General features: G+C 38.2%; 2 protein-coding genes across 3 annotated transcripts in view; one reads left to right on the plus strand and one right to left on the minus strand.

Annotated features, from left to right (window-relative positions):
* GJB7 (gap junction protein beta 7) overlaps window positions 1-1,551 on the minus strand; it is a 34,101-nt gene extending 32,550 nt beyond the window's left edge. For both annotated transcript variants that reach the window (XM_037520064.2, XM_037520066.1), the window contains exons 1-2: window positions 1,303-1,551; window positions 501-564 (exon numbers count right to left, since the gene is read on the minus strand). Coding sequence is in view for 1 of the 2 variants with exons in the window: in XM_037520066.1 (XP_037375963.1) it covers window positions 501-564; window positions 1,303-1,440 (202 nt within the window). In the remaining variant the exon portion in view is untranslated. The remainder of the gene's footprint in view (window positions 1-500; window positions 565-1,302) is intronic.
* A 1,106-nt stretch (window positions 1,552-2,657) lies between these two features.
* CUNH6orf163 (chromosome unknown C6orf163 homolog) lies at window positions 2,658-16,039 on the plus strand. The gene is made up of 5 exons (XM_037520063.2): window positions 2,658-3,098; window positions 7,646-7,740; window positions 8,568-8,675; window positions 13,926-14,128; window positions 15,395-16,039. Exons 1-5 carry the CDS (start codon window positions 2,951-2,953, stop codon window positions 15,825-15,827), a joined length of 987 nt encoding a protein of 328 aa, XP_037375960.1. The 5' UTR covers window positions 2,658-2,950; the 3' UTR covers window positions 15,828-16,039.
* Window positions 16,040-18,548: the final 2,509 nt, after the last annotated feature.

An 18,548-nucleotide genomic window follows, 5' to 3' on the forward strand; every position in this document is an offset into this window, starting at 1 on the left:
TGTGACCTCTATGTGAATAAACGAGGGTAGCCGTGGATTCAGTGAGACACACCACTCGAAAAAAATGTGTGAGGGAAAATCACATTGGATTTTAGGAACAAGTGCCTATGATACTTTTTACAGAGTGGTTGCATGTAATATCAATAGTATAGTCTGTGTGTGCATTGTATGTTGATGTTTTCATTCATTCTCTAAGGGAAAATATCACTTTAACAAAATCAATTGTATCTAATAGGAAGATGGTCAGGGAAAGATATAGCATTTTGGAGTCTGGATTCAAATAGTTAAAGGAAGGTTTTTCACTACTGGAAAAGTAGATTAGGTCTTGAGGCACGTCTTGATATCAATTGATAAGCAGCACGTGATCTTTTATTCCCAGGGAAGTACTAATCTGTTCTGTTGGGAGAGCTATTTACCCAGATGAGCAACCTGTTGATAAACTAGCTCTTAAGCATTTCCTCAAGCAAAGAGTGAAGTTATTTATTGGCTTGTAGTCTTACCTTCTATAGGGTGACCAGTCTTTTCCAGTTTGTCAGGCACTGAGGAGGTTCTTGGGGTGCAGGACTTTCCATTTTTAAAAAAGGAAAATAAATTAGTTAACTATGTAATTTTGAAAACCAGGCTTAGTAATTTTGAGTCCTGACTTAATGAAGTAATTTTTCCTTTAAGGTTCTGCTTCCCCCCACCCCACTTTTATTGCCACAGCACCAAAATTTCACATTTATTATTAACTTAAAAATTTTAACTCTGGGCCTCCCTGGTGGTGCAAGGGGTTAAGATGCAGTCTATGAAGCTATCCGCAGCCCACTGCAGTATGAGTTCGATCCCCGGCCAGGCAGCTACCCACATGGCACAGCAGACTTCTCCTGACTCTCCCTCTGCTCTCCTCAGCAGTGCACTTCAGTCAATCCACCTGTTCTGTTCCCTACTCTGTCTCTGGTGAATCCTCTCACCCCCCCACAACTCTAGCCTGTACCCCAATTCTTGTATGTATAAATAAATAAATCTTTAAAAAAAATTAAACTCCCTCCTTTTTTGGCTTGAAAGAAATTCTTTAAATAACCCATTTAAAAGAAAATTGTGGGTCTTTTCACCCAACTCAGAGAGGAGTCTATGGTGGTGTTGTTCTGGGTTCCCATTGTTACTTAAAGGCAAACTTTCACAACATCCAGACCCCTGATACTCTGAAATTTAGGAAGAGGATGTCCTCAAATTCCTTGTAGCGGGAACCCATTGGGTGGGCAACAACCTTGACTTCCAAATGGAACAGTACATCTACAAAAGAAAAATGATGACACGTACATCATTAATCTCAAGAGAACCTGGGAGAAGCTTCTGCTGGCAGCTCATGTCTCTGTTGTTACTGAAAATCTGGCAGATGCCAGTGTCATCATCCGTGAATACTGGCCAGTTTGCTGTGCTGAAGTTTACTGCTGACATTGGAGCTACTGCTACTGCTTCACTCCTGGAGCCTTCATTAACCAGATCCAAGCAGCATTCTGGGAGATGAGACTTCTAGTTACTGATCTCAGGGTAGACCACCAGCCTCTCACAAAGGCATCTGTTGATAACCTGCGAACCATTGTTTTGTGTCATAGACATTCCTCTACACTATGTGGACATTGCCATCCTTGCAGTAATAAAGTAGCTCTTTCAGTGGGTCTCGTGTGGTAGACACCAGCCCCAGAAGTACTGTGCATTCATGGAACCATCAATACCCATGGGAGATCATGCCTAATATCTAGATTCTGCAAAGATTCTGAAGAGATTGAAGAGCAGATTTGCTACTAAAAAGTGTGTGACCAAGAAATTTCAGGGTGAATGGACTACTCCAGTTGCCCTATTTACTACTAATTCAATTCAAGGTCAAAACTGGTCTGAAGACATGCAGATTCCTGACTAAAGACTTGAGTGTTTAGCCTGCCTCTGAAGATTGGGCTGCAACACTTAATAGCTCAGGCCACTGAATGTGTAGGAACAACCACTGAGTAATATTAAGTTGTTCTTCCACAGAGTCTGATACAGAAGATGGAAATAAAATTGACAGAAAATAAAGATTTTTTTGTTAAATGAAAATGTCATATACTAAGCAACACTCTCTCCCCTTTCCCCCTGCCACCGTTCCCAAAGATGTTCACATCCTAATCCCTGGAACCTGTGAATAGGTTATCTTATAGGGCCAAAGGGATTTTGCATCTATGATAAAGTTAAGGATTTTAAGATGGGGAGACTATCCTTTATTATCTGCCTGATATAATTACAATAATAGAACAGAGGAAGAAGTGATGTCACTATGGAAACAAGGAGAGAAAAGACTATATGACGATAAGTCATCAGCCAAGGAAAGAAGATAACCTCTGTAAATTGGAAGACTAGAAAATAGATTCCCCCCAGAAGCTTCCAGAAGAAACCAGCCCTACTGACCAATTAGTTTTAGCCGCCTAAGGTTCATTTTGGACTTCTGACCTCCAGAACTACATTTTTTTTTGTGTTGTTTTAACATCACTAGTAAATTTGCGATGTTAAGTTGATAAACTATGGTGATTTGTTACAGTAATAAGGAAACGAATACAGAAATGTTTCGGAAATAAACGACTATACCATACTCCCTTTTATCATTATTTCTAGTTGCTTTTGTGAGCAAAGCTTGTCTTACCTAGCAACAGTTGCTAAAGTTACCATGCTAGCATGTAGGTGGGAGTGCCTGCTTAAATCTTCCCAGATTCAGTGCCCATATCTTACCTGGCAGAGGCTTTCAGTACCGTCCTTTTACATTAGGCACATACCTGCTACCTAGTAATGGCAAATTATTTAATTTCAACCAGCCTCTAGCATTGTCCTAAAACCTTGAGCCTCTTTCTAGCTTTCTTAAAATTTCTAGCTTTCCTTAGAAGTATCTTTCTGATCCTAAGAATATTTTAACTACGTATGGTAAAAGACAAACTGAATTATGATCAGAAATTCGACTTACACAAATTTTGTTTGCTGTGCTGTTTGTAATAAAATAGTTCCACCACCCCCCTTTGGTGAAATCTTCAAAAAGATCCATGACTACAAGCCATTTAAGACACGCTTTTACACTCACAAAGATATACTGGGTAAGTAACTTTTTTTCTCTGTTCTAAAGTTTCATGGCATTGTATGTCATTCTTTTGGCTATATAGACTTTTATCAGCTCTATTTCATTAAATGTAAATAGGGAGGCTAATACCTACCTGGTGGGTTATTATGGGACTTTAATGAAATATTTGTACCTACTGTAAAACCTGGCACATAGGAGTAAATGGGAGTTCTTTTTGTCCTTGCCCAAATTTGGGTAACTTCCATATATATAGGAGGGGAAATATCTCTAATAATGGGTGAAAGAAACTATACCTTTTATAACCTTTATTAGTGGCTGGTCATCTAAAAGTTGGTACATACAGATAGCATGAAACTATTTACTATATGTATAATTCTAATAAGCAAATCTAATTGTTAAAGATTTCCTCCTGATCTTTGAAAACAAAAAAAGCTGGAAAGTGGAAGGTATTTCAGCAAAATTAAAATAGGGAGGAGATCAAATTGGAATCATTCTCTAAAAATATTTCTATCAAAATTGATTTTAACTTTCAGTAAATGTTTATATAATCTCTAAAATGATTTGCCTTTTTACATTCATGACAGAGGACATCCATTCTTAGATACACATTTATTGATTATTTACCTATGCCTTTGGATATCAGAATCCAAACATTAAGTAGATAAATCTAATTTATAAATAAAACTAGTTAGGAATTAATCTTTTATATTCAATATGTTTGTTATTGACTATTTTAAGTCAAAATAATTGAGTTCTTTATTCTTTGTAAGTAAATTCAAAAATATGTTAAAATATCTATGTAAACACTAGTGGGTATTACATAGGACAGTAGTTCCTCAGCCTAGCATGTTCGACAAGACTTAAAAATATGTTTTTACTATGAATATCCAAATACAGACTCATTGGATTTAATTCAAATCCAACATGGAGCCACTAAATTAGAACCTCCAGAATCAGGCTTCAGTGTATGTTAGTTTTTTGCTTTCTTTCTCTTTTTACACATTTAAGTAGATTTTTATTTGGAAATAATTTAAGATTCAATTTTTACAAGTAGAATAGAGGGTTCCCATGTACTTCTTACTTCATTCCTCTCACTGATGTCTTACCTAAACTACTGCATTATCAAAACCAGGAGCTTGGCATTGGCACAATGTATAGAGCTTACATGCCCGCCCCTCCCCCCACCTTGGTGTATAGTTTATGATATTTACCACAGGTGTAGATTTGTGTAACCATTACCACAATCAGGACACAAAAGGGTACCATTGTAAGAAATTCCCTTGTGTTACCCCTAATGCCCCCTAACCCAAATCCCTGGCAACCACTAATCTGTTTTCCATGTCTATAATTTTATGCATTTTAAATTTATATAAGTATAGTCATACAATATGTAAATCTCTGAAATGGGCTTTTTCCCCCCCATTCAGCTTAATGCCCTTGAGATCCATCTAGGTTTTCCTTTGTGTTAGTAGTTTGTTCTTTCAACAAGTGCATTTTTTTATTTCTGTCTTTTTATAACATAATAGGCTTATATTCATATGCAGTGCTTCTCACCATAGGGATGCTACTCAGTTAATACAAATGTTTTTTAAATGTTAAATCTCCATTTCAATATCAACAAAGTTTTTTTTTTATACAAGTCTTTTTTCCATTTCAACGTTAGGTAATATTGGATTCATTTCTCTTCCCAAAATAAATAAAAGTTTTTTTTTTAAAGATTTATTTATTTATGCATACAAGAGCTGGGGTACAGGTCAGAGATGCAGGGGATGAGAGGATTCACCAGAGACAAAGTGGGCAGATCTACTGAAATACATTGCTAAGGGGAACAGCAAGTGAGACAGGAGCAGTCCGCTGTGCCATGTGGGTGACCTTCCTGGCCAGGGATCAAACTCTGCTGCAGAGGCTGCGGATTGCTTCCTAGTGCGGTGCTTAACCCCTTGCACCATCAGGGAGGCCCCGAAATAAAAGTTTTTGACCAACTGTATTTGATATCTAAGTGCAAGATTAACTTGAGAGAACAAAATAAAAGTGCAATAAAAATAAGGAGAAAAGTCTCCTTAATAACGCAAGAGGCAGTGATTATAACTGAACAGTGGTGTTTTTCTTGGATTCTGGTTAAGAGTTTCCTTCATCCTACTTCATGTACTTTGACAATTCTGAAACTATGAATGTTATATAGGCAAATTTCAGTAATGTTCCACCTTTGACCCTTTAAATAGCAATGCATTTAACAGACTACATTTTTCAGTGCATTTTTTGTGAAGGAAAAAATTTTCCCCGTGTATATCAATTTGTTCCCATTTATTGAGAAACAATTAAGAATGTGAAAGTTCCCTATCTACTGTTGCCTGGGAACTTTTAGACACCAGAGCTCACTTTTAACCTTAATAGCACAAAGATTTTTAGGGCAAGGTGTGTTTCAGAAGACCCTTCAAAGTGACATCTGTCCATTTCTCTTCCATGCATATATACCCACATGGCACAAATGACTGTAATGCTGAGAACAACATCCAACAAGAAAGCTATTGCATCTCCACTTCCTAATGGAAACTGTTCTCAGCTTCAACAATAGGGCAGCACCAAAGACAGTGAAATGAGGACTAAGAACAAACTTAGTTCATGATACTGGGATCTTGAGGTGTGTAGATCTTGAGGACTGAAGGCTTCAAAGAGATGGTATAATTTGATCTGACTTGAAAAACTTCTTTCCTGGAGCTAAAACTAAGAGATTCCATGTAATAGGACCTTCCAGGAAGCAACCATTACAGGATTAACAGGTATGTTTTTTCAAAGCTATGCAGGGATCCTGCTATATATATATGTGTGTATATATATATGTGCGTGTGTGTGTATATATAATCTAAATTGATATATATAATCTAAAATGAGAATAACTAATGTAAAGTAATGGGCTTTAAGCACAAAAAAGGAATAATAGCAGTCTATACTTGTATCACATTTTTATGAAATGCAGCATGTTGATGGTCTCTGCTTAGTCACATTTCTTCCTAGTTTCATAATTATGTCTATGCACAAGCATGTGAAGAATATGTCTATCTCTACTGTAATATGTGATGTCCTGTTTTTAGACTCACAAATTCTCTAGTAGCAAAAATATGATCACCAAACATGTATTTTTAGTTACAGGTAACAGCAACACAACTCAGACTAGACTACACATAAAAGGGAATTTCTCAACCCTTTTAGTAGAGAAATCCAGGAGGGATCTGGCATCAGAGAATTCAGTCAGTTTGTGCTTCCTTTCATAGTGAGTTGGCTTAATCATTACTGCAGCCAGGCTCACTGGGAAAGGAGATGAAGTAGTCCCAAACAGCTATAGGCATCAACCACCTCCAGCTTAGAAACTTCAGGGGAAAAAGAGTCATGTCCTCCTTACATTTGTATGCAAAATCCTAGAAAGCAGTCTGTTTGACCAGGCTTGAGCAATATCCAATTCTGGGCCAGTTACTTTGAAGGATGGGGGTAAGGACATGTGCCAAGCAGGTTGGCTGCTTTAAGTGACAGAGGGAAGTGCTTGAAGTGAGAGAGGGAAGTTAATGAGAGAAATGGGTCCTGTTACAAGAGGGAGAAAAGAGATGATGGGGAGGCAAGCACATGTGTCAACAATGTACTCTATGCTTATTGCCAAGTGAGGTACCATAAGAGATGCAGAACTGCAGTACAAGATGTGCTTGTAATTTTAGGAAGTTGATCTCAAGACATAATCACCTAATAAGCTAATAGTAAGTCAGCAAACCTATGATGTGAGAATTGAATGGAATAAAGAATATGTCCTGTAAGAATTTGGATTGGAGAGAAAGATCATTCTTTCTTCCATGTGATTTCAGGGTTCAAAGTGCTCATCTATCACTCCTGTACAGGTCTTGAGCCAACTTTGACAGCCCATTCAGGTGAAGAAGATAGAGAAAACCCTGTGCCCAGCTCAAATAGCTCAGAATTTATCACCGGGTCCAGCTCTGTTCCTGGCCATCTGATATTGTGTGGTTCTCTAATCTCTTCGGGCTTTTATTTTCTTATCTAGGTTACGAGGTGTTATGGGAATATTTTGGGAATTAAATGAGATCAGTGACAGAAGTGCTAAACCCTTTGTTTGCTCTGCTCAAGCAGCTAACCCCATGAAAATGCACAAGCTAACAAAAGGCATATAGCATATTAAAGAAAGCAATCTGCTACACTTGCCTGACAGAGGTAACACCAGCTTCCAAACAGGATGAGGGAAAGAGGAACTGAATATCTCTTGAATATTCACTCACCATTCTACTTTGGGGGTGTAAAATGTTCTCCTTTCTACCACTTTACTCCCCCAGTTGCCTACCATGTTAATTGGTTGTGATGGAGGGAACAAGTGACCTAATAGTGCTGTGAGTTCCCACCTAGTCAGTTAGGGAAAGTTACTTCTTTCATTGGTACCTTTACAGAAAAGATTGATGTCTCCTAAAAGAATACATCGCTTTGATAATTATTAAATAACTACGTAATAGTGAAAAGGAAAACAAAGAAACAGTCTGCAGATATTTGTAATTGTTTCTTTCCAAATAGATATCGGAGCAGATATTCTAAGTAGAGAAGAGCATTTTCAAGAGGCCTTAGTCAAAGAACTTATTAAAAAAGCAGAAGCTGAAGTATGGATTAAGGTAAAATAAGATGGAAATCAACCTAAATGAATCTTTACAGTTCTCTTAATTTTTGGATTTGTCCCAAACAATATGATCAGGCAGAATTAACTCTGAGTCTTGACTGTCCGTGGGATCTTGGGCAAGTACTTTATCTCCATAGTCTTGACTTCTTTAAATGTAAGAGGAATGGCAATGCTCTCTAGGTTTGTTGAGAGAGTTCAATGAAATAATGTGCCCAGCATACACCGGGTAATGAGTTAAAAGCAGACATGAGGAACTTCTTTCTAAGTTACCCCATGTATGGATCATTCTTGCTCCCTGCATTCTCACTGGACTCAAGCTTTTTTAAAAAGCCATCCTTGGAAATGTCTATTATTGCTTAATGTTTGACATGCAGACCATCCATATGTAGGGTGTAATATTCCTGCATAAGTGCCTATTTTTTCTAAATGCCTCATCCCAACTAATTCTCATCCCTTCAACTTGCTTTGCTTCTCTCTGAAGTCCTTGATACCTTGTCCAATTGACTGAGTTTCATGGGGCAGTTTGAGTGTCTTGGGGCTCATAGGCAGATCCCAGACACTTAAGGAGAATTTCAATCCTCCACTGCCCACCTCTTGCAGTCATAGATGGAATGACATACATGCCCTCCTAAAGAGAACTAAAACTCTTGAGGCAGGACAAATCACAGTGCTAAGAATGTTATTTCTAAGTTTCTTTATAAAACAGAAATAATATATCACTTCTCAGCCTTTTGGCTAAGATCAAGTGTAAAACAGACATGATAGCAAAGACTGTTGGAAAACTTGATACATTAATAATTAAATGGACTCTTTCTTTCAAAGGCTGATGAACGCCAAAAACTAGCAGTGGAGAAAGCTCTTGAAGAAGCAAATGACAGACACAAAATTTACATAAAGATTCTGGAAGAGGAACATCAAAAAAACTTAAAGGTTTTTATAGTAGCTTATGTGTTGTCTTTTTTTTTTTTTTATAGAGGCATGCTTTATTTATTTATTTATTTGTTTGTTTGTTTTGTTTATACATGCACTGGGTACAGTCAGAAGCGCGGGAGGGTGAGAGAATTCACCAGAGCCAGAGCGGGGAGCAGAGCAGAGTAGGCAGAAGCACTGCTGAGGGGAGCAGCGGGCGGCAGGAGAGGTCTGCGTGCCATGTGGGACCCTCCTCCAGTGGCCGGGGAGCAGCCAGGGATCAAACCAGTGCCGCAGAGGCTGCGGGCAGCTTCGCAACCCAGTGCTCAACCGCTGCGCCACCGGGGAGGCCCTTATGTGTTGTCTTTTAAGACAAGTTTGTAAAATGCTCTGGCAAGGGTATCAGAGAAAAACAATATAATATGTGCAATAATCTAGATGGATATTCCATGGAGGTTGGTTGGGAGATCCAGGAGTCTCTCAAAAGAGACATTGAATCTATGGCAACAGAGCTGAATGCGTACAGGAAAATCCCATAGCTTTTGCTATAATGAACACAAACTTTTTCAGGGCTCCAAGACCTGAAGGAGTCACCCCTGCTGGCTTGTCTCTTGAGATTTCTTGCCACTGGCTCTCTTTCCTCCTCTCACAGCCCTTCTTTGGGATCTAGAATTTGAACACATCAACTTCCTCCTATCTCGGGGTCTTTCCCATAATGCTATCCCCACACTTCATCGGATCTTAAATATCATTACTACTTATGGGAACCTTTACCCAACTTATTCTTCTCTGTTGCCCATGCTCTATCCAATTTCACAGCACCTTCATAAGTCACTGTTGTGGTTAAATAACTGTGTGATTACGTGTTGAATGTCTGCCTCCCACGTGGCTGCAGCCCCTTTAAGAGCATGTGTGTCTCCTTACCTACTCTAGCCCTGCTGCACAGCACAGAGCCTATGCTCAGAAAGTGCTCAAAAGCAGTGGAAGGATGAATCAGCTAGTCTCTTCCTTCTCCTGGGCTCTCTGATTGCATCCTTTGTCCTAAATTTGTAGATACTGCAGTGCCAACAGGAACACCTGAGCTGTTTCTCAAGTAGTTCCTTCAGGACCAGAGATCAGAAAACAAGAACTCTTTCTAACCTGTAACTTATTCAAGTTGCATCAGCTAGGTAATTAGCAAACTTTCCAGGCAGAGACCCAGGGTTTCATTATTTAGTTCAGTACCTCAGTTACAAAATCTGCCCAAAGGAAAAGGAGACATAACTATTTTCACATGTTGGCCTTGGAAGCGACAGGATGGGACATGGTGAAGATGTGATGATTTAAGGGCAGAGGCTGGAGGGAAAGTAGTAGAAGTCTAGAGCCAGGTTTGACCTAACTTAGTAAGACCATAATTAATAAACAATTCAAGGACCATGGACTCATTTATTCACAGTTTCAGCAGTGAATACCTACATATATAGTGGATACCTACATATATTAGACCTGTAGTAGGTAAGATTAAGTGGATCATTCTTTCTTGGGCTCCAAAAACTTGCTGGCTGGAAAGGAAGTGCCATCCCAAGGAAGTGGGACCCTTCCTGGTGGATTCCAGTGAACAATCATCCCTAAAGGGTTAGCTGCAGTGATCCATTGCCCTTCCCCTCTTTTGAATGTGAAAAGCATTTATAGCCTATCTTGGCAGCTCTGCTGTTCAACTGGCATATGCTAGAATAGCCAGGCTGGTTCTTAAATTATTAAAATACTTTTCTATCAATTGATAAATTGCCACTCCCTAAGATCCTAACACTTTCTTCACCCTGGTTGCTCCCTTCAGACCCCTGGACCTCCTTGAATCTGGCTTTAAAAGGGCGGCCCTTTAGATCGGTAAGGGATTTGACAGAGCCTCTTAGAACCCTGCCAAAACAGGATACACATTTTGAATAATACTCCTGCATTAGGTTGTGAAGATACAAGGATAACAACAGATGTGATGCCAGTTTCAAAGAGCTCACATCCTAGTCTTCCATTAAATACCCCTTACAGCCTTCTGGTACCGTTGATGTACTTAATGTTAAAATAGAAGAAATCTTAAGAAATTTAAAATGAGGTTGACCTTTCTAAAGTTATTATCTAGAATTTGGGAATTTACATTTATACTGTCATTTCAGGAATTTTTTAATGATTTGTCTCAGAAGGACTCATAACATTAGTTGAATTATAAGGTTCTGACCTGACCCTCTGAGCTACTGGCAGAGTTTTCAATCAATAGCCCTTATGATTCTCATACATATTAAAGTTTGAGATTACCAAGGCCTCCCTGGTGACCTAGGGATTAATTCTATGTACTATCATAGCTACGACCTGAGTTTGAAACCCAGTCAGGGAGTTAACTCACACGGCGCAGCAGACCTCTCCTGCCTCAACCACTGCTCCCCTCAGCAGTGTATCTCAGTAAATCTGTCCATTCTGCTCCCCACTCTGTCTCTGGTGAATCCTCTCACCCCTTGTATGTCTGGCCTACACCCCAGTTCTTCTATGCAAAAAAAAAAATCAATTAAATTTTAAAAAAAGTTTGAGATTATATAGCAGAAAACCAAGTTCTTTGAGAGCTAAATACTATTCTGATATGTACAGGCCATCAGGTAGTGCTCTAATTTGATGCTAGGAATTTGTGGTAGGTCTCAGATGTTTGCTGATAAGAAAAATTTCAAGATTTATCCAATGGATAGTATCTTGAGAAGATATTTATATTATCTTATTCAAACGTAATAATATTAAAAAGTACTTGAGAAAAGTTAAGAGAAAGTAAGAAAAGGAAAACTAGAGTAGGAAATGAAGTCAGGCACTAATTTAAAACTTGAAACTGTATGTATGTCTTGTATGTACACCTGTGCAATTATCACTAATTGGCAGTCAATGCCCAGAGGGAAATGCCATGAATCAGGTCATTAGAAAAGCCAGATATTCCTAAATGTGATACTTGGGAGAAACTTCTCCTGAGGGAGACGGTGTGCGTAATAAGTGTCTATCAAACATCTGTACTGTAAACATGATGGATTTCATGAGGCCGTTTCTTATAACATCTCAAAATATGTTTCTTATAACACACTCAAAATGCATTTCAGTGAAAGTAATTTAATTGGTAGTAATTTGAGTAAGAACACTAACCAACAGTAGGTCACTGAATTAGTTTGATAGCTTTAAATATGTATTCCATCTGCTATGTGAGGCATGAAAATGATTTTAGTTTTTTAAACTATCACATAGAAGAGGTATTAGATTTAATTCTCTGGATCCTAGTTTACAACTGAGCCAGAATAAGGGACTGGGATGTAATTTTTTAAATATTTAAAAATGATTCAAATAAACAAAATTTTATAAGCCTTCATTTATCTAAAATTTAACACTTGAGAGTATCAATTACTGAGAATATACTTGAAAACCTCAAATTAACTTAAAATATCCCATAAGAAGTAAACCTCTCTCTGACTATAAAATAGAAACTTAGACTTTTAGCAGAATCTCTCCATTTCCCCACTCAATTTTTATTTATACTTATTTGACAGCCTGAACCCAACAGACATGGTTGCTTGATTTTACAAATCCAAAATAGATTAAAGGCCAAAAACCAGAAATGACAAAAAGAAGTTCATTGACAGCAGCTACAACAGAAGGTCTTTATCCCTATGACATGTGAAGAACAAGAAAAATTACAAAATCAGATGTCAAATCTGAAAGAGCAAAGCACATGGGGTCATTTTTAACAGAGACAAATAGCCCTTGAACTTATACAATAATTAAGTGCAATACAAAGTATCTAGGCCTGTAGTCTTTCATCTTTATCTATTCAATCTGGATAACCAGAAATGTTAGTGTGTTCGTTTTTCTTTTTATGTAGTAAGGTAAATGTTAAATACATTTAGAAATATTTCTGTTAAAATATTTTATTGTCAAAAAGTATTAGGGCTTAAAAAACAAAGCTTCTGCATAATGGAAAACCCAGCTAGCATTTCTAAACAGCCAACATTCTCCTGAAATACATTTTCTAAATATATGAAATGAGGCCACTCTGGAGAAGTTCTTAAACTTGATTTCTGTTGTCTAATTTTTCACCATTGCAGTAGCCAAAGGGAGAAGTTGAAAACTTTCCTTCTCAAACAAAGTCAAATAAGTATTTTAATTGTGGAAACATATTTTTAAAGCTACAGTAATTTCAGTTGAAATTTATTCTATTTCAATTTCCCTTAAATCTTACAGTTTTCTTGATTTTCCTCAATTTCAGTTGTAGGGTCCACTCAGGAGACACTATAAATTGAGCTGCCTCCATCAGGGGTTCAACAGACAGGGTGGTAGAATTACTCGCTCCTCTTTTCTTGCTTATGTTTCTATTAAAGTGCTTGTGGCACCATTAGGTCATTGGTCTCCTCTGCTGGACAGTTAGCCCTTGAGGACAAGGATTCCAGCCCTGTGTTTATAGCATCTTGTAGGACACCTCGCAGAGTGCCTGGGACGGTGATGTTAGTAGAAATTTCCAAAATGATGATAGTATTTTCATCTCTTCACTTGGTGGAAGGAGTGAACTGGAATGCTGAAATGACAGTGGGACTGGCAAGCAGGTTCCTACGACTGCAGTAATGTTCAATTGTTTTCTGCTTGAGCCTCAAGTTCCCTCCTACCCAGGAGACACTCAGAAGGCATAGTCATTATTTCCACCATTTTCCAGGACTGAATTCCTGTGGTAGAATCACGTATTTCTAATGATCTATAATATGACACTACAGCATATTTGGACTATCCAGGGCAAAAAGACCTGGATTTTTTTTAAAAAAAGATTTATTTATTATTTATGCATACAAGAACTGGGGTACAGGGCAGAGATGTGGGGGATGAGAGGATTCACCAGAGACAGAGTGGGGAACAGAACAGGCAGACTGAAATACACTGCTGAGGGGTAGCAGCAGGCGAGTCAGGAGAGGTCTGCTACGCCATGTGGGTCGCTCCCTGTCCGGGGATTGAACTCGTGCTGCAGTGGCTGCTGATAGCTTCATAGGTTGCATCTTAACCCCTTGTGCCACTATGGAAGCTCCAGGGCAAAAAGACTTTTAATCCTCCCCTGTAACCCAAATATATTTCATATTATCTATACACATACTTATGCTATATAGTTTGTGCCTTCCTGGTTTTGTGATATTCTATCAGGTTGATGAACTATTATTTTAGTAACCTCTTAGTATGCATTTTAAAAAATCAAAGTGGTAACATCTAAACCTATTTTTGCTGTTGCTTAAGGAAATGGCAGCTAAAACCAAGATAGAAGTGCATCAAGACATGGAAGATGAAATGAAGAGAGAGCACATGGCTGCGGAACAGCGCATGGTCCATAGAATCCAAAGGATCATGATGGAGTGCCACAGGGAGAAGGTCCTCGCTGTGGAGAAAGCCAGGGCTGAAGAAAGACTGATTGCCCAGCAAGCAATTGAGGCCCAGAAAAGGTATTCTAGAAAATGCCTTTGCAGATAAGTATCTTACTCTATCAAAATCCACTTGGAGAGAAAGAGAGACTGTTGAGGCTAATAGGTGGCATGTCCCAGTTTTTGTCTTTTTGCATTTTTATTATGAATAACAGAGAATGACACATTAATATACTATTATATATGTGTATATGCACGTTTCAAAGAAAAATAATAATATGAATACTCAAAGACCTACCACTCATCTGAACGGACTGAAAATTGCTAGCTCTTCTCAAGCTACCAGGTATTCTTCATCAGTTGCATTTCCTTTCTCTCCCCCTCTCAAGCGATATCTGTTATACTAAATATTGTGTTTTCATTCTGTAACTCCAGTTGTAAGAGGCTGAGGAGACTAATCAAGAAATATTTTTCAGTAAACACATAAACTTAATCTTCAAGTTCTGTAACCTATATCACAAACTGTTGTTATTGTGTATGTAACTTTTTGATCTTTTTCTTTTTAACACATTCAGTTATGCTATGACAACATATAGTTGGCCTTATGGAAATACATAGCATGAAAATTGCCAAGTTTTGACTTGCTGCTTCCCTATTCACTCCCTGTCTCATGGAAACAATCATTTTAAATAATGGCACAGTATCCTTCCGTACCCTTTTATGTATGTACAGCCATATATATGTGTATAATCCAAAAAAATTTTTACAAAAATCAGATCATCTACATATATGTTTTTAAAAAATTTAAAGTCTTGGACTTGTCCCTTTTGTTTTGCTGCTTGAGATAACAAACAAACGTATTTGTATATAAGTATAGGCAAAATCTTCGTTGTTAGAACTGTTTATAACAGGGTCATAGGTAAGTCCTGTAGGACTTTTATTTTGCAAAAAATAAGAATGAGCCTGCAGCTCCAGCCAGTTCAGTGATACCACCTCTTTAGCATAGGTGATACACACACAGGTAGTGGGAAGGGGATTGTGAGGAAAGTACTGCATTTACATTTTTCTGACCAGATTTGACTTAGATTCTTAAAGTTACCATCAGATACTCACGAGTGGTCTCAGCCAAACCCATAGCAGGGTGGTTGATGGGCAACCTTCTCCTCTGACAAATGCTTTTTGATTGTTAAGTGCTAATTCAATTCAAAAACTAACATCCACCAGCCTATCTCAGACTGGCGACTCATCATGAGTTTTTCATGTTTCTGTGGCTAAAGACAAAATCTTTTTGTTTTTAGTGGCTCACCCATCTAGCCTACAAATTCATATCCATGTTACCTTTTATAGGAAAGCACTGGAGGAACTTATGGCTACTGGTATGACAGTTATTAAGGATCAGAAGAAGAGTGTAAACCAAATGATAAAGAACAAAGAACATGAAATAAACATCTACTATTGCTTGGCTCAGAAAAAGAAGCAAGAAGAGGCTCAGGAAGTGCTTCAAGAAGCAGAGAAATCACATCAGGCATCGCTTGAAAATGTGATGGATAAACTGGTGAACACTCAGGGGGAGCTGCTGTCTATAGCAAAACAACTGGGAATTATGACAAATTGGAAAGATTTCCTGGAGGAGGAATTACAGGAAACAAGGGCTGCATTTCAGAAATACATCAATTATACATTTCCTAAGCTTTCCCCAGGGCATGCAGATTTTATTATGCCAGAAAGAAAGAAAACACCTGCCAATCTTGCTCAGGAGAATGACACAACTCTTGATTAGAACTCTTGGACTGAAATTTCACTACAAAAGACTTTGTTGCAAAGATTAAATAAATGCACTCAAAAACCGTTCATTGATCTCTGGCTATATGCAGAGTACTATTGGGTTGTGAGCATTGTGATGGATTAAAAAATACTCAAATGCACATTCTAGGCTAGAGTGAATTCCAAGTCTAAGGAGAAAAAACAGGAATCGAAACTGATCAGTATGGGAACAATCTGAAAAGTGTATCTGGCTTTATTCATGTCTAGACCAGATGTAAGTATCTTGGTATTTGTTGTAGTTGAAAACAATTAAAGGGACATGTTCTTAGAGTGGCCCATTACAGAAACATGTGAGAACTTTCAGCACAGAGGTTATTACTTGGTGAACTGTGATGGCATATGGGAAAAAAACAATTTCCCTCAAAGTCAGTAGGATAAATTTTCAATTTCTGGAAGCCCTATATAAAATAATTCAGAAAGTGCTGACTTATATTTGCCCATTGTGAAAGAAAATATGTGTCTTTGGAGATCATACTCCCTGTCTCAGGAATGAGGAATCTTCAAGTTTATACCCAAGCTCAGGAGTGCTTTGAGCTCATCTCCTTTGAGTCAAAATGCAGAAAATCCTTAAGTACTACAATACTAAGGATAGATACAGGTGAATATCTACTAAATTAAAATTGTAAAAAAATAAAACCCAAGTGATAAAACCTTCAAAAAACTAATATAACATCCTTAAATTATTAACCCCAACTTATATTGGTGTCTTAAAAATTTGGGTGTGATCCATGCCTCTGAATTGTGTACAGTGGTATTAACTGCATAAATTTCAAAGCAGATGGATAATTTCCCTAAAAGCAGAAAACATGACAGTAGACTGAAAATGAAACCTCACCTGAATTTCCAGTATTCCATTTTATGGGCCCTCTCAGCCATCTGTTATGGTACTGGTAAGGATGGTCTGGAATACTGGTAAGGATGGCCCTGATGGATTAAAAAAAGAATGAAAAATATAAGAAAGCTCTTTATCATTTATTGAGCCCCTGCTAGGTTTCAGATATTGTACCAGTTTTTCCTTGCTAAAAAATCTCACAACAACCCCTATAAAGAATATTATTACCTCTATTTTGAAAATGAGGGAACTAAGGCTCAGAAAAGTAAAATCCACAAAATTGTTTGAGAAGTCCAAGGATTTTCCACAGCCACCTAATTTACTGCATATATAAATATTGAATAGGTGTCAAGTATGCATTGCATTCAAAACACATTGGAATTTTTAGGTGAATAATGCTGAATTATTGTGGAGAGCCCTAACTCTTCCTGGACATGGGCTGGGAACCAAGAACGAAGGTGAGCAGAATAGACAACCTCCCTGAATGTGTTTGAGGAGCTCTCCTGATGCCAAGGTGATTTTTTGGTGGGATTCCCTCCCACCAATAGAATGTTAACAAGGACAGATTCTCCCTGAAGTTTCTAGAGAGACCAATTCGCTGCAGCTTGAAGGTGAGAATGGAAAAGCCAAGTGCAAAATGAAATCGAGGTTTCTACTTTTCTGTGCCTGAGATCTCCTATGGGTGGAGATGGGCGTGGAGTCCATTCCGGACATCATTCCCTGACTCAGAGCTTGCGTCTCACTTTTCCACCAATAGAATAATGTCCACAGGGATCAAAGGGCAAGGGGAAATGCTAAGGACAGAGAGAGGAAAGAGTGACTGAGTCTGGATAAAGATTCAATAGACTGCTTAGCATAATACATGCGATAAAGACAATACTCAAAATCTTAATTATCATTGTAAGGGCAGGACATGGGCACAGTGCAGGTTTTCTGATCCCATGCAGACCGGGTAAAGGAGGAGTCAGAGTCCTCAGTAGTTTTGCAGGTTTTTTATTGGGGTTCACCAGGCATATGGCAGGCAGGGGTGCTGGCTGCTGGCCTCCTAGCCCCCAGCAAGTCTTCACTCTATCTGGGCTCTCTGGAGTTCGTTCTGCTGCTTCTCGGCTTCTCTTTTGGCTTCGGCTTCGGCTTCTACTGCTGCTGCTGGCGTCCCCATGACCCCGCCCTTAAAAGCACAGTCTTAGCTCAGCTGAATCCCATTTACCTATGCCCACACCCTATTCCAGGTGCCCGCCATCAGGCATGCATTCAGGACAAGGATCCATCATCTATCCTGATGGCGGAAGGGCAGAAAAGCCTGATATTTTCTTTACCCTACAATCATCATTTTTCATTTCTACAGAAACGAGACCACAGTCATATGTGGTTCTGCATTTCTCACACTGATCTGACAGCCTTTTATTCTAAGTTTAGAATGTACCAACTTCACCATAATTTGTTTCTTTAGTTTTTGAATGTGGCTATGAATGATAGCTTTTCTACTGCTTATAGATTTTCAAATATTTTGAGTTAATCATGGGCAGGCTATTTTTATTTTATTTTTAAAAAATTTAATTTTATGAAATGCTTAATAATATTTATTTTAAGAGTTCTTTTACCCAAATCCTTTTTCTCTTCCAATCTGTCAAATTCTGTGAACCAATAAAAATGCTACCATTTTTATTGACTACAGCTGTTAGCACTTTGCTAAGGAATGGAAACTTCAAGATGGATAGTGTGCTTCAGCTGAGGGGTTGCATAGAAGCCAGTCATTTGTCTGAAACTTTAAGAACTCAAGTGAAAAGTATACTTACAAATTTACTTACAAATTTAAAGGACAGAATCATGATAGTTTGGATTAAA

This window comes from Talpa occidentalis, unplaced genomic scaffold (assembly GCF_014898055.3).
Source record: "Talpa occidentalis isolate TD23 unplaced genomic scaffold, MPIMG_talOcc4v2.1 talOcc4.2, whole genome shotgun sequence".
Classification (NCBI taxonomy): domain Eukaryota; kingdom Metazoa; phylum Chordata; class Mammalia; order Eulipotyphla; family Talpidae; genus Talpa; species Talpa occidentalis.

Coding starts and splice junctions, on each gene's coding strand:
- CUNH6orf163 (XM_037520063.2), top strand. CDS start 2,951: ATGATCAGAAATTCGACTTACACAAATTTTGTTTGCTGTGCTGTTTGT. Junction 7,741..8,567: donor AAGCTGAAGTATGGATTAAG/GTAAAATAAGAT, acceptor TTTCTTTCAAAG/GCTGATGAACGCCAAAAACT. Junction 14,129..15,394: donor GCAATTGAGGCCCAGAAAAG/GTATTCTAGAAA, acceptor TACCTTTTATAG/GAAAGCACTGGAGGAACTTA.